The sequence below is a fragment of the Vanellus vanellus genome, assembly GCF_965231255.1.
Source record: "Vanellus vanellus genome assembly, chromosome: 24".
NCBI lineage: Eukaryota > Metazoa > Chordata > Aves > Charadriiformes > Charadriidae > Vanellus > Vanellus vanellus.
In genome coordinates, this window is record NC_138929.1 from 5,345,624 (window position 1) to 5,360,811 (window position 15,188).

Below are 15,188 nucleotides of genomic sequence, written 5' to 3' on the forward strand. Positions count from 1 at the left end.
GCTGACCCCCCCCCCAGCTGCTCTCGGCACCCCCAACGCCCCCCCCTCCGCCGGCCACCCGCCCCCCCAGCCGCTCGCTTGCGGGCTACCAACACCCAAACTGGTGCCGCCGTCCCCTGCGACGCCGCTCACTCCTGCCGCCACGGGCAGCGATGCTGCCGGAGCCGGGGGGGCTCCTGGGGGTGCTGCCCCTTCACTCAGGTTAGTTTTTTTTTTTTTGGGGGGGGGGGGGGGTGAATGGCATCATGCCCAGTTCATCCCCATCCATTCCCCACCCCCCACCCCCGCGTCGCCCTCCATCATCCCAGTATCTCTCCGCAGGGCTCCTGCTGCTCCGACGGTCGCCACTGCTGCCCGGGGGGGTCCCGTTGCAGCGGGGGGGGGCAGGGGTGTACCCCCCAGCGCTGGGACCTCCCCGCTCCCCGCAGGGTGCTGCTCTGATGTCCCTTGGGGACAATTCCCACCGCCACCGGGTGCCACCACCCCCAATAAAAGGTTTCTAGGATAAACCCCCCCCCCCAGTTCCCTGGCTCCTTGGGGGGGGGGGGGAACAGGGAAAGAGGGAGGAAGCATAGGCGGGGGGGGGGTCCATTTTTTTTTTTTTTTTTTAATATATTAATGCCATCTAACGAACGGGCAGGGACGCGCAGGCAGTGGCTCCCTGCCCAGCCCGGCTGGGGACAGGCGGTGTCCTGGGAAAGGGGGGGGGGTCCCCATACATGTGTGCCCCCCCCCCCCCCCCCCCAACCAGCCCGGCCCCCGCTGGCCCCTCGTCATCCTCGCCACGTAGAAAACGTTTAGAAACACGATTAAAAGCCAAAGCCAAAGGCGGGGGGAGGGGGGACGGGGGGGACGGTTGGACATGAGATTGGGGGGGGATAAGGGTCGTCCGTCCATCCGTCCGTGTGTCGTCCCCCCCCCCCCCCCACCAGCTCCTTACGGCAACTTGGAGGCACCGCTGGCCCGGGGGGCACTGCCGGCCCCCCCCGTCCTGCAGGGACACAAGTGGGGACACGCTTCAGGATTTGGGGGTGACATGCAGTTCTCACCACCCTGCCCCCCCCCCCCCCCCCCCAAAAAAAAAAAGAGACGGAGGTGAATGTGGCAATGTCATGGGGGGGACACACATCGGGGGGGGGGGAGGGGACAGGGCAGGACCCCATGTGGCAGAGCGTGGTGGCATGGGGGGGGTGGGAAAGTGGGGGGGGGACATGATACCCACATAGGGGTAGAGGTGACCTGGGGCTTGTCCCTCTGTCCCCTACCCTGGTAAGGCGCATCGGGGGGGGGGGAGGGGGGGGCACAGGGGAAGGGTGGGATGGGAGTGCTGGGATGGGGATTGGGATGGGATGGGGGCAGGATGGGACAGTGGTGGGAGAGGGGGATAGTGGTGGGGTGGGATAGTGGGTAGATGGGATGACGGTGGGATGGGACAGTGGCAGTAAGGGGGGGGGGGGTGGCAGGAGTGGGGGTGGTGGGCTGGGATGATGGTGGTGGGATGAGATGGTGGCTGGATGGGACTGGTGGGGTGATGATGGGAGGGGAGGGGATGGTGGTGAGCTGGGATGAGAGTGGTGGGATGGGATGGTGGTGGGATAGGAGAGTGAGAAGACAGGATGGTGATGGGATGGTGCAGTGGTGGGCTGGGATGAGAGTGGTGGGATGAGCTGGTGGGTGGATGGGATGGCGGTGGGCTGGGATGATGGTGGTGGGACGAGTTGGTGGGTGGATGGGATGGGATGATGGTGGTGGGATGAGTTGGTGGGTGGATGGGACGGTGGTGGGATGAGTTGGTGGGTGGATGGGATGGCGGTGGGATGGATGGCAGTGGTGGGACGAGCTGGTGGGTGGATGGGATGGTGGGATGGGATGGGATGGGATGATGGTGGTGGGATGAGTTGGTGGCTGGATGGGATGGTGGTGGGATGGGATGGTGGGACAAGCTGGTGGGTGGATGGGATGGTGGTGGGCTGGGATGACAGTGGTGGGATGGAATGGGGGACTGGATGGGACAATAGCAGGAGGGGATGGGACAGCGATGGGCCAGAACGGTGGCAGACTGGTGTGGTGGGATGGGATGGGATGGGATGGGATGGGATGGGATGGGATGGGATGGTGGTGGGATGGGACGACAGCAGCAGGGGACCCACCCCCCCCACCCCCTGGGGTCCCCCAGCCTCCCCCCCGCCCCCCTGCCCCCCCCAGGGCCCGAGGAACCCCCCCCCCCACCACCACCCCCACCACTCACTTGACGTTGAAGACCATCAGCGGCCGTTCCTCCCGCTTCTGCCAGGGGCTTTTCCGGTCGCCCCCTTCGTCCCCCCCCTCGCCCCCCTCGGCCATCGCCTCCTCCTCAGGGCTGGTGAGGGAGTCACGGGGGGCTTCGCTGGCGCTGCTGCGCCCGCTGCCCCCCCCTCGCCGCCCCCCGCTCCCCCCTTCCAGCAATGGGGCCAACGAGCTGTCCTCGGGGGAAGCGACGGGAAGGGGGGGCCGGGTCCCTCCGTCTTCCCCCCCGCTTCCGACTCCCCCCCGGGGGTGGCGGGGAAGGGGGGGAAGGGGGCCGGATCCCCTTTCGCCGCCCTGTAGATCGATGTAGGAATGACGGACCTGGGAAGAACGGCCGTCCAAGGAGACGAACCAAGCTCGGGGGGGGGGGGGCCCCCCCAATTCTAATAACTGCTGCCCCGCCAGCGCCTGAAGCTCTCCGTTGAGCTGAGCCACCGCCGACCCGTCCAGCAGCACCGGGATGGCCACCGAGCCGCTGACCGCTTGGGGGGCTCGTCCCCCCCCTCCCCAATTTTCCCCTTCTTCAAACTGTTGGCCGGAGGATGGCGGGGGCGGGGGGGCGGCCGTCGCCGCCGTCGTCGCCGCCGCCGTCGTCGCCGTCGTCATCGAACCGGGTGGTCCCCCATCGTTTTCGGGGGGTCCCTCCGGTTCACCGGGGGCCAACCGCATGTAGCGGGCGGGGATGAGGAGGGTGGGCATCACCCCCCGGTAGACATCCTCCGCCCCCCCGCCACGGTCCAGGGGACCGCAGAGGAGGAGGGGACCCGGGGGGGCCAGCGAAGGGGGACGAGGCGGGGGATCGGGAAGAGGATGCTCGTTCGGTTGCCCCCCGTAACGAGCGAACACCGGGGGTGAAGGGGGCCGGGGGGGGAAAGCGGGGGTCCCCCGGGGGTGTTCGTCCGGCGGCTGTAGCCCATCCACCGAGCGGGCGGCTCTGAGGCCGAAGGCTTCGCCGGAGCGCCCATAGTCCTCCGGGGCGGGGGGGTGACGGCGACGGGGGGCCAAAGTGGCGGCGGGGGTACGGGGACCGCTACGGAGCTGGGGGGGCGGCGGAGGTTGGAAAAAATCGGGCCGAGAGGTGGGGAGGTCCCGGGAGACTGGGGGTAAACCGGGAGTGGGGAGATCGGTGTCCCCCCCCGAGGAGGTCGTCTCCAGGTGACTGCCACCGCAGAGGAGGTCCAGTTGGGACACGGAGGTGGCCTGGTCCCGTCGGGTGGCATCCAGCGGCCCCGGCAGCGGCAGCTTACGGTGCTGCGCCCGCGGCTTCAGGCACCGCCGCCTACGGGGAGATGGCAGCAGGGTCACCCCCGGGGCTGGGGGGGGGGGGGGATGGAGGGGATGGGGTCCCCCCCACCCCACCGGCTGGAGGAGGGGGGACCGGCTAGATATAGGATGGGGGGAGGGGGGGATATGGGGTGGTGGTCCCCCCCACCAAAGACAGTTATAGGGCACCCAGGGGGATTGGGGGGGGCTGCCCCCTCCCCCCCCCCCCCCCAAGACAGCTATAGGGCATTGGGGGGGGGGACAAAGGAGGGTGGTCCACCCCAAAGACAGCTATAGGGCAGCCAGTGGGGGTGGTGCCCCCTCCCAAAGACAGCTATAGGGCAGCCGGGGGGGTGGTGCCCCCTCCCCCCCCCAAAGACAGCTATAGGGCACCTGGGGGGGGACAGGGGGTGGTGGTCCTCCCCCCCCAAAGACAGCTATAGGGCACCTGGGGGGGGACTGGGGGTGTTGGTCCACCCCCCCCAAAGACAGCTATAGGGCACCTGGGGGGGGACTGGGGGTGTTGGTCCACCCCAAAGACAGCTATAGGGCACCTGGGGGGGGACAGGGGGTGGTGGTCCCCCCCCCGCCAAAGACAGCTATAGGGCACCCAGGGGGATGGGGGGGCTTCCCCCCCCCCCCCCCAAGACGGCTATAGGGCAGCTGGAGGGGGGACACAGAGGGGGGTGGTCCCTCCCAAAAACAGCTATAGGGCACCCAGTGGGGGTGGTGCCCCCCCCCCCCCCAAAGACAGCTATAGGGCACCCATGGGATAATGGGGGGGAGGGGGAGATCCCCCCCAAAGCCGGTATAGGGCACCCGGGGGTGGGGTGGGGGGGACAGGGGGTGGTGCCCCCCCCCTTTCAAACCAGCGATAGGATGCCCCGGGTTAGTGCCCCCTCCCCATATAGGCAGCTATAGGGCACCCGGGGGGGTGGGGGGACACAAAGAGGGGTGCTCCCCCCCAAAGACAGCTATAGGGCACCCAGAGTCCCAGGCAGGCAGACACCCCCCCACACCCCCCCACACCCCCTATATTCAGCTATAGGGTGCCAGGCGGGTGCTGCCCCCCCCCATCTCCCCCATACCCATCTATAGGATGCCCGGGGGTGTGCCAGGCAGTGTGTGTGTGGTGTGTGTGTGTGTGTGTCCCAGACCGCGGGGGGGTTTGGGGGGGGGGGGGTTGGGTTGGGGGGGGGGGGGGGATGGCGCTGACCTGCAGTAGTAGATGAGGAGGCAGAGGAGGATGAGGACGAGCAGGGCCAGCGCGCCCAGGATGGTGAGCAGGAAGATGGTGTGGTAGGTGGTGATGTCCGTCACTCCTGCCGCCATCGCCACCAGCCCTGGGAGGGGGGGACACGGGGACACAGCGGGGGACGTGGGGGCCACCCCGCCACGGGGTGGGCGTCCTCTCCCCCACCCCAGGGTGCTGCCATCCCCTCCCCCCCCTCCCCTTCCTTAGGACAGCTCGTCCCCAGAGCCATCACCCTACCTGTGCTGGGTGAAGGCAGAGCCGCTGCCCAGTATCCCAACTGGGAGGAGACGAAGGTCCAGTAGAGCTGCCGGCCTTCCTTACGGATCAGCCCCGTCCCGTTACGCACCCACAGCCCTGCAGGGAGACACGTCCGTCCCCCGTCCCCCCCCCCCACCCCACCCCAAATCCCGCTGAGACCCCCCCAAACTCATCACTCCCACCGCCGCCACCCCCGGCAGGAGCTGTGTCACCCCACCACCCCCCCCCCCACTTCAACCAGCGCTCACCGCTCTTGGGGTCAAACCTCCAGGCTGGCACGCTGGTGGCCACCACGGGCCCGGCGTCGGGAGCCAAAGGGACGGAGAGGTGGACGGGACCGGCCAGCGGCACCTCCGTCCCGTTGCCGGTGAAGAGATGGACGCTGAGAGCCGCCACTGGCGCCAGCTCCAGCCAGGTGGCATTGGCTGCGGGGACAAGTGACGGTGACGTACACGCGGGGTGACCTCACGGGGTGTCGTGTGTGTGTCACCCCCCGCGTCCCCATTACCGCTGCCGTCCTGCTCGGCCCCGAGGAAGGCGGGGAAGACGCGGGTCAAGCTGGGGCCGGAGGCGGCGGTGAGGGACGCGGCCAGTTGGCTGTACGTGGAGCTGCGGGGCAAGCGGGCTGCCCGCCGCGGGAACTGCGCCCAGGGCTGTCCCCGGGCACCTGGGGAGGGAGGGGGGGGAGGAGAAGGTGGGTGGCAGCACCCAAAGGTGGTGGTGTCACCCCCGTCCCGGTGGCCCCGTCTCCGTCCATCCGTCCGTCCGTCACCCCCATCCCGGTCCATGGCTCACCTGGGGATCCCAGGAGGATCTGGACCAGGTCCTCGTAGAGGATGAGGGTGGCGGGGCGCTCCGGGAGCAGGTAGAGGCTGATGGAGGCGTAGACTGCGGGGGGGGGGACGGGGGGGGGAGGAAGTGGGGGAGGGCCTTGCACACCCCGATCCTTGCACACCCCACCCCCCCCATCCTTGTACAACCCCATCCCTGCACACCCCACGCACCCCAGTCCTTGCCCGCCCCCATCCTTGCACCCCCCCACACCCCGACTCTTGCACACCCCATGCACCCCCAGCCTTGCACACCCCAATCCTTGCACGCACACCCCACCCCGATCCTTGCATGCCCCCATCCTTGCACACCCCCCACACCCCGATCCTTGCACAAGCCCACCCCTGCACATCCCATGCACCCCAATCCTTGCACAACCCCATCCTTGCACACCCCAATCCTTGCACACCCCAATCCTTGCATGCCCCCATCCTTGCACACCTCCCACACCCCGACTCTTGCACACCCCACGCACCCCAGTCCTTGCACGACCTGATCCTTGCACACCCCACGCAACCCAATTCTTGCACACCCCAATCCTTGCACACCCCCCACCCCAATCCTTGTACAACCACATCCCTGCACATCCCACACACCCCAATCCTTGCACGCCCCGATCCTTGCACACCCCATGCACCCTGATTCTTGCACACCCTGACCCTTGCACACCCCGATCCTTGCACAACCCCAATCCTTGCACAACCCCATCCCTGCACACCCCAGTCTTGGCACACCCTGATCCTTGCACACCCCACGCACCCCGATCCTTGCACACCCCGATCCTTGCACACCCCATGCACCCTGATTCTTGCACACCCTGACCGTTGCACACCTTGATCCTTGCACAACCCCATCCTTGCACACCCCAATCCTTGCACAGCCCACGCACCCCAGTCCTTGCACGACCTGATCCTTGCACACCCCACGCAACCCAATTATTGCACACCCCAATCCTCGCACAACCCCCACCCCAATCCTTGTACAACCACATCCCTGCACATCCCACGCACCCCGATCCTTGCACACCCCGATCCTTGCACACCCCATGCACCCTGATTCTTGCACACCCCGATCCTTGCACACCCCGACCCTTGCACACCCCGATCCTTGCACAACCCCAATCCTTGCACAACCCCATCCCTGCACACCCCAATCTTGGCACACCCCGATCCTTGCACACCCCCGCACCCCCAGCCCCCGCACACCACCCTTCCCTTGCACACCCCCAATCCTCACGCACCCCAAATCCCCAGCACCACGCCACCCCCCCCAGCCCCAGCCTTGCTCACCACATGCACCCCCAGCCCTGCACCCCCCCAGCCCTGTGCACCCCAAATACCGCACCCCCCGTCCCTGCACCCCCCATCCCTGCACCCCCATCCGTCCCCGCACCCCCCATCCCTGCACCCCCCCATCCCTCCCCGCACCCCCCATCCTGCACCCCCCCATCCCTGCACCCCCATCTGTCCCCGCACCCCCCATCCCTGCACCCCCTGTCCCTGCACCCCCCCATCCCTCCCCGCACCCCCCATCCTGCACCCCCCCATCCCTGCACCCCCATCCGTCCCCACACCCCCCATCCCTGTACCCCCTGTCCCTGCACCCCCATCCCCGCATCCCCCCATCTCTGTACCCCGTCCCTGCACCCCCATCCCCGCATCCCCCCATCTCTGCAGCCATCCCCACACCCCTCATCCCCGCACCCCTCCATTCCCTGCATCCCCTATCCCTGCACCCCCCATCCCAGCATCCCCCCATCCCTGTACCCCCCATCCCTCCACACCCCCCCCATCCCAGCATTCCCCCATCTCTGTACCCCATCCCCACACCCCCCATCCCTTCACCCCCATCCTCGCACCCCCCCATCCCTGCACCCCCCATCCCTCCACACAACCTCCATCTCCGCAGCCCCCCATCCCCACAACCCCATCCCTGTGCCCCCCCATCCCTGTGCCCCCCCATCCCTGCACCCCCCATCCCCGCACCCCCACCCCTGCACCCCCCCATCCCTCCACACACACCCCCATCCCTGCAACCCCATCCCTGTGCCCCCCAACTCCTGCACCCCCCATCCCTGCACCCCCATCCCCGCACCCCCATCCCTGTGCCCCCCCACCCCCGCACCCTCATCCCTGTATCCCCCCATCCCTGCGCCCCCCATCCCCATCCCCCCACCCCTGCACCCTCCCATCCCCCCCCCCACCCCATCCCTGCAACCCCACCCCTGTGTCCCCCCACCCCTGCACCCCCCATCCCCGCACCCCCATCCCTGTGCCCCCCATCCCTCCACACCCCCCCCATCCCCGCACCCTCATCCCTGTATCCCCCCATCCCTGCGCCCCCCATCCCCATCCCCCCACCCCTGCACCCCCCCATCCCCCCCCCCATCCCTGCAACCCCACCCCTGTGTCCCCCCACCCCTGCACCCCCCATCCCCGCACCCCCATCCCTGTGCCCCCCATCCCTCCACACCCCCCCCATCCCCGCACCCTCATCCCTGTATCCCCCCATCCCTGCGCCCCCCATCCCCATACCCCCACCCCTGCACCCCCCCATCCCCCTCCCCACACCCCATCCCTGCAACCCCACCCCTGTGCCCCCCCACCCCTGCACCCCCCATCCCCGCACCCCCCATCCCTGTATCTCCCCATCCCTGCACCCCCCATCCCTCCACTCACACCCCCATCCCCACACCCCCCATCCCTGCACCCCCCATCCCTGCACCCCCACCCCTGCACCCCCCCATCCCTCCACACACACCCCCACCCCTGCACCCCCCACCCCTGCACCCCCACCCCTGTGCCCCCCCATCCCTCCACACCCCCCCCATCCCCGCACCCCCCCAGCTGAGCGCTCCCACGTGTCCGTCCCCCCCCCCCCCCCCAGCAAGGTGACCCCATCGACGCCGCCCAGTGCTGCCCCCCCCACCCTGTCCCCCCCCCCCCCGCCATGGCCCTGGGGACAAGGGCTGGCGCCCAGCCCAGGGTGCCCCCCCGCCCCCCCCCCCGCCACTGGGGGGACTTCGGGGTCACCAGGACATGGCCGTCCCCTCCCAAAGGGGTTGGACAACCCCCCCCCCAAACACCCCTCTGTAAGGGACCCCCTCCCCAAAAGCCTTTTGGGGTCCCCAGGAAGGGACCAAAGGCCCCCGGTAAGGGATCAGGGACCCCCAGTGGGAGATTGGAGCCCCCAGTAAGGGACCAGTTTACCAAGTTTACGGGGGTCAGGGCCCCCCGTCAGGACTCGGAGCCCCCCAGTAAGGGGTTGGGGTTCCCCAGGAAAAGACTGGGGGGTCTCCATATGAGCTACCCAGTGAGGCACCAGGGGTCCCCCAGTAAAGGGTTGGGGTCCCTCATAAGGGGTCAGAGCCCCCCAATAAGGGGTTGGGATCCCCCATAAGAGCTTAGTGCCCCACCAGTAAGAGATTGGGGTCACCAATAAGGACTCAGAGCCCCCCAGTAAGGCATTGGCACCCCCTTAAGGGGTCAGAGCCCCCCAGGAAGGGGTTGGGGTCCCTCATAAGGGCTCAGAGCCCCCCAGTAAGGGGTTGAGGTCCACCATAAGAGCCCAGTGCCCCACCAGTAAGGTGTTGGGGTCCACTGTGAGGGCTCAGAGCCCCCCAGTAAGGGGTTGGTACCCCCTTAAGGGGTCAGAGCCCCCCAGGAAGGGGTTGGGGTCCCCCATAAGGGCTCAGAGCCCCCCAGTAAGGGGTTGAGGTCCACCATAAGATCTTAGTGCCCCACCAGTAAGGGGTTGGGGATAAGGGCTCAGAGCCCCCCAGTAAGGGCTTGAGGTCCACCATAAGAGCCCAGTGCCCCACCAGTAAGGTGTTGGGGTCCACTGTGAGGGCTCAGAGCCCCCCAGTAAGGGGTTGGTACCCCCTTAAGGGGTCAGAGCCCCCCAGGAAGGGGTTGGGGTCCCCCATAAGGGCTCAGAGCCCCCCAGTAAGGGGTTGAGGTTCACCATAAGAGCCCAGTGCCCCACCAGTAAGGGGTTGGGGTCCCCCATAAGGGCTCAGAGCCCCCCAGTAAGGGGTTGAGGTCCACCATAAGAGCCCAGTGCCCCACCAGTAAGGTGTTGGGGTCCACTGTGAGGGCTCAGAGCCCCCCAGTAAGGGGTTGGTACCCTCTTAAGGGGTCAGAGCCCCCCAGTAAGGGGTTGGGGTCCACCATAAGAGCCCAGTGCCCCACCAGTAAGGTGTTGGGGTCCACTGTGAGGGCTCAGAGCCCCCCAGTAAGGGGTTGGGGTCCCCCATACGGAATGGGGGTGCCGGTCACTCACGCGGCAGCTTGTTGACCCTCCAGGGGACGGAGGCGGTGACGTAGCCGCGGCGGGTGGCGGTGACGAGGACCCAGGTGCCCAGGCGGTAGGGGACGGGCAGGACGCCGGTGCCCTCGTGGTCGGTGGTGCCGGCCGCCAGCGAGCTGCGGTTGCCGAAGACCTCCAGGGTGGCCTGGGCCAGCGGGGCCAGCGTCCCACTCTCGTACACCTGCACCTTCAGCAGCACCTCTGCGGGGGACACGGGTGACACGTGGGTGTGGGGCACCCACACCCAACACCCATGGGTACCCCCCAGCACACCCTGTGGATCAGGTGGGAGGGCACCATCTCAGCAGGGTGGTGGGACACATCCTGGTGGGTCACAGCCACCATCCCAACAGGCCATGGCCACCATCCCAGCAGGGTGGTGGGACCCATCCTGGCGGGTCATGGCCACCACCTCGGTGAGTCATGGCCACCATCCCAGCAGGGTGGTGGGACCCATCCTGGTGGGTCACAGCCACCATCCCAACAGGCCATGGCCACCATCCCAGCAGGGTGGTGGGACCCATCCTGGCAGGTCATGGCCACCACCTCGGTGAGTCATGGCCACCATCCCAGCAGGGTGGGGGGACCCATCCTGGTGGGTCATATCCACCATCCCAGCAGGTCACAGCCACCATGCCAGCAGGTCATGGGCACCCATCCTGGTGGGTCATGGGCACCATCCCAGCAGGGTGGTGGGACCCATATCAGCAGAATGGTGGGAACCATCCTGGTGCATCATGGGGACCATCCTGGTGGGTCATGGGCACCATCCCGGCAGGTGGTGGGACCTATCCCGGTGGGTCATGGCCAACATCCTGCCAGGGTGGTGTGACCCATTCTGGTGAGTCACAGCCACCATCCCAGCAGGTCACAGCCACCATCCCAGCAGGTCATGGGCACCATCCTGGTGGGTCACGGCGACTGTCCCAGCAGGTCATGGCCACCCTTCCTGGCAGGGAGGTGGGACACATCCTGGTGGGTCACAGCTACCACCCCAACAGGTCATGACCACCATCCTGGCAGGGTTGTGGGACCCATCTTGGTGGGCCATGGGCACCATCCCAGCAGGTCATGGCCACCATCCCAGCAGGGTGGTGGGACCCATATCAGCAGAATGGTGGGATCCCATCCTGGTGCATCATGGCCACCACCCTGGTGGGTCACGGCCACCATCCCAGCAGAATGGTGGGTCCCATCCTGGTGGGTCATGGGTAACATCCCAGTAGGGCGGTGGAGCCCATCATGGTGGGTCACGGCCACCATCCCAGTAGGTCACGGCCACCATCCTGGTGGGTTATGGGCACCATCCCAGCAGGGTGGTGGGACCCATCCTGGTAGGTCAGAGCCACCATCCCAGGAGGTCATGGCCACCATCACAACAGGATGGTGGGACCCATACCAGCAGAACGGTGGGACCCACCCTGGTGGGTCATGGCCACCACCCCAGTAAGGTCACAAGTACCATCCCAGCAGGTTCACCGGCACCTTGCTGGCCGGTTTGTGGGCACCACCCAAGTAGGGTGCTGAGCACCATCCCAGCAGGTTACGGGCACCATCCTGGAGGCTGTGGGCACCATCCCTGTGCCCCTCTCTGTGCCCACCCCGTGCCCCCCTGGAGGGGGGGGGGTTATTGCTCCGGGGTGCCGTTCCCACACGGGTGGGTGCACCCAGTCGTGTCCCTCCCAAAATCCCAAAATGCGAGGGGGGGATGGACACATTCCCCCTCCAGCTGCAGCTCACTCATGTCACGAGTTTGGGGGGTCTCCACCCCAGTGGGCCCAGGGACGGGGTCCCCCCCACCCCAGTTCCGGATGTTGCCATGGGCAGGGCTGGGGGGGGGGGATGACACCCCCCACCCCCCATATCCCCCCGTGCCCCCGAGCCCCCCCACCCCGGTGCCAGCGCCATCCTGCGCATGAGCCCGCAGCCCTTGGCAGCCGGCCCGGCCGCCGTCACCCTGGCAACGACCTCCTTCATCCCACGGCCCCGGGCGCTTTCGGGACCCCGTGTCTGTATGTGTCCCCCCCGTCGTCCCCCTCCCCCCCACCCCAGCAGCATCCTGCCCCCCAAAAAGCACCCGCGCCACTGGGTAACCCACCACCACCACCACCTCCAGCCCAGATGTTGCCCAGATGTGGCACTGGGCGAAGGGGAGGAATTGGCAGCAGCTGCTTCGGCGATGCGCTGAGGGGGGGGGTCAGGCGTAATGGGGGGGGGGACGGGACACACTGGGGGTGTCCCCCCACATAGCGGGGACAGCCGGCACCGGGGGGGGGAGAGAGGAATGTCCCCGCGGCCACATGCCGGCCACCCGCAGCTGCCGGGGGACAGCTGGCACCAACGGCCACCCCCGGTGTCCTACGGAGAGGGGGGGGGACAAGTGGCCACCCCCCCAGCGGGGTGGCCACAGCCTCCCCCCTCCCCACTCTCTGCCCCATGGGCACACACCCCACACCCCACACCCCCCCCAGCCAAGGGGTCCCCAGCCGGTGGCACGGCCACCGCAGGGCATACTGGCACCCCGACGGCTTCCCAGTGCCTCCCAGTATGACCCCACAGCTCCACAATGGGTGGGTGGGGGGCACCAGGCCCTGGGGGAGGAGTGGGACTCGGGGGTCCGGCTCTGCGCCCTGTCACCGCTGCCACCCCCCGGGGACGGGCACGGGTGACGCCAGCCGGAGAGCTGAGCCAGCGCGGGCAGGAGGGGACCGCGGCCGTGCCGGGGTCAGGGGACCCCCACTGCCCCCCATCCCACCCCCCCACTCTCCTGCACCCCCAAGCTCTGCCCAGGGCTCACATTCACCCTCCTGCATCCCCTGGCACTGCCCGGGCCCCCCACCCACCCCATGGCCTGGGACCCCCACCCACCCCATGCTCTGTCCAAGACCCCCCCACCCACCACCCTGGAACCCGCTGCCCAGGACCCCCACCCACCCTCCTACACCCCATAGCCTGGAACCCCCACCCAACACCCTGCACCCCCAAGCTCTGCCCAGGACCCCCACCCTCATCCACCTTCCTCCCCCCCCCGCCTTGGCCCGAGACCCCCACCCATCATGCTGCACCCCCTGGGGCTGCCCAGGACCCCCACCCATCACCCTGCACCCCACAGCCTGAGACCACCCCCACCCTCTTACCTCCCCAAGCTCTGTCCATGACCCCCCCACACCCACTTGCACCCCATGGCACTGCCGGGGACCCCCACCCACCCTCCTGCACCCCCTGGGGTTGCCCAGGACCCCCACCCATCACCCTGCACCCCACAGCCTGAGACCACCCCCAAGCTCTATCCACGACCCCCCCACACCCACTTGCACCCCATGGCACTGCCGGGGACCCCCACCCATCATGTTGTGCCCCATGGGGCTGCCCAGGACCCCGACACCCCCCGGCACCCCATAGCCTGGGACTCCCACCCATCACCCTGCACCCCACAGCCTGAGACCACCCCCACCCTCTTACCTCCCCAAGCTCTGTCCACGACCCCCCCACACCCACTTGCACCCCATGGCACTACCAGGGACCCCCACCCACCCTCCTGCACCCCCTGGGGCTGCCCAGGACCCCCACCCATCACCCTGCACCCCACAGCCTGAGACCACCCCCAAGCTCTATCCACGACCCCCCCACACCCACTTGCACCCCATGGCACTGCCGGGGACCCCCACCCATCATGTTGTGCCCCATGGGGCTGCCCAGGACCCCGACACCCCCCGGCACCCCATAGCCTGGGACCCCCACCCATCACCCTGCACCCCACAGCCTGAGACCACCCCCACCCTCTTACCCCCCCAAGCTCTGTCCATGACCCCCCCACACCCACTTGCACCCCATGGCACTACCAGGGACCCCCCCCCCACACCCTCCTGCACCCCATAGCCTGGGACCCCCACCCAACACCCTGCACCCCCAAGCTCTGCCCAGGACCCCCACCCTCATCCACCTTCCTCCCCCCCCCCCGCCTTGGCCTGAGACCCCCACCCACCCTCCTGCACCCCCTGGGGCTGCCCAGGACCCCCACCCATCACCCTGCACCCCACAGCCTGAAATCACCCCCACCCTCTTACCCCCCCAAGCTCTGTCCACGACCCCCCCACACCCACTTGCACCCCATGGCACTGCCGGGGACCCCCACCCATCATGTTGCGCCCCACAGCCTGAGACCACCCCCACCCACTTACCCCCCCAAGCTCTATCCACGACCCCCCCACACCCACTTGCACCCCATGGCACTGCCGGGGACACCCCCCCGACCCCCCCCCTGCACCCCCAGCACCCCCACCCAGCCCCGGTGACCAGAACCGCCCGGAGATGGGGGAGACGGATGGACAGACGGGGAAGGGCGGGGTGGGGGGGAACGACAGACAGACAGACAGCAGAGGATGGACAGACGGGGCGGGCGACGCGGACAGACTGCCGACCGGGGGGAGGTGGGGAAGGAGGGGGGGGGTCGGACAGACGGACGGCCAACGGCGGGGGGCGGGCACGGCTGGAGGGGGGGGGGGGTCGGTGCCCGGCGGAGGGGGGGGGGGGGGCGGCAGGCGGGGATGGGGGGGAGGGGAGGGAAGGGGGGGGGGATGGAGGGCGCCTCCCCCCCCCCCCCCTATACCTCCGCCGCCCCCCGCACACAAAGGCCGCTCTCACCGTGCGCTCCCGGTTCCGCCGCGCCCCGCGCCCGCCGCCCGCCCGCGGCCACCAGCAGCACCAGTACCGGCAGCGGCGGCAGGAGGCGGCGGGGCCGCATGGTCGCTCCGCGCCGTTACCCCGCCATGCCCGGCCCGCCCGGCCCGGCCCGCTCCGCCCGCCGCCGCCGCCGCCGCCGCCGCCGCCGCGGGGACCGGGCTCCACCTGCCGGAGCCGCCGGGCACGGCCGCCCGCCCCTCCCCGGTCCCGGCACCCACCCCCCGGCACCGCCCCGACACCCCCGAGCGGCGCTCGGCATTCGGTACCGGCATCCCGGCACTCACTCTGGGACCGGCACCGACCC

The 15,188-nt window shown here is 68.8% G+C and overlaps 1 protein-coding gene across 1 annotated transcript; it reads right to left on the reverse strand.

Annotated features, from left to right (window-relative positions):
* Nucleotides 1-636: 636 nt before the first annotated feature.
* FAM171A2 (family with sequence similarity 171 member A2) lies at nucleotides 637-14,958 on the reverse strand. Its single transcript, XM_082495099.1, has 9 exons — nucleotides 14,846-14,958; nucleotides 10,175-10,402; nucleotides 5,858-5,950; nucleotides 5,571-5,729; nucleotides 5,311-5,487; nucleotides 5,042-5,158; nucleotides 4,766-4,892; nucleotides 2,249-3,565; nucleotides 637-991 (listed from the first exon to the last, which is right to left on the reverse strand). The coding sequence occupies exons 1-9, from the start codon at nucleotides 14,943-14,945 to the stop codon at nucleotides 937-939; spliced, it is 2,373 nt and encodes a 790-aa protein (XP_082351225.1). The 5' UTR covers nucleotides 14,946-14,958; the 3' UTR covers nucleotides 637-936.
* Between the last annotated feature and the right edge of the window lie 230 nt (nucleotides 14,959-15,188).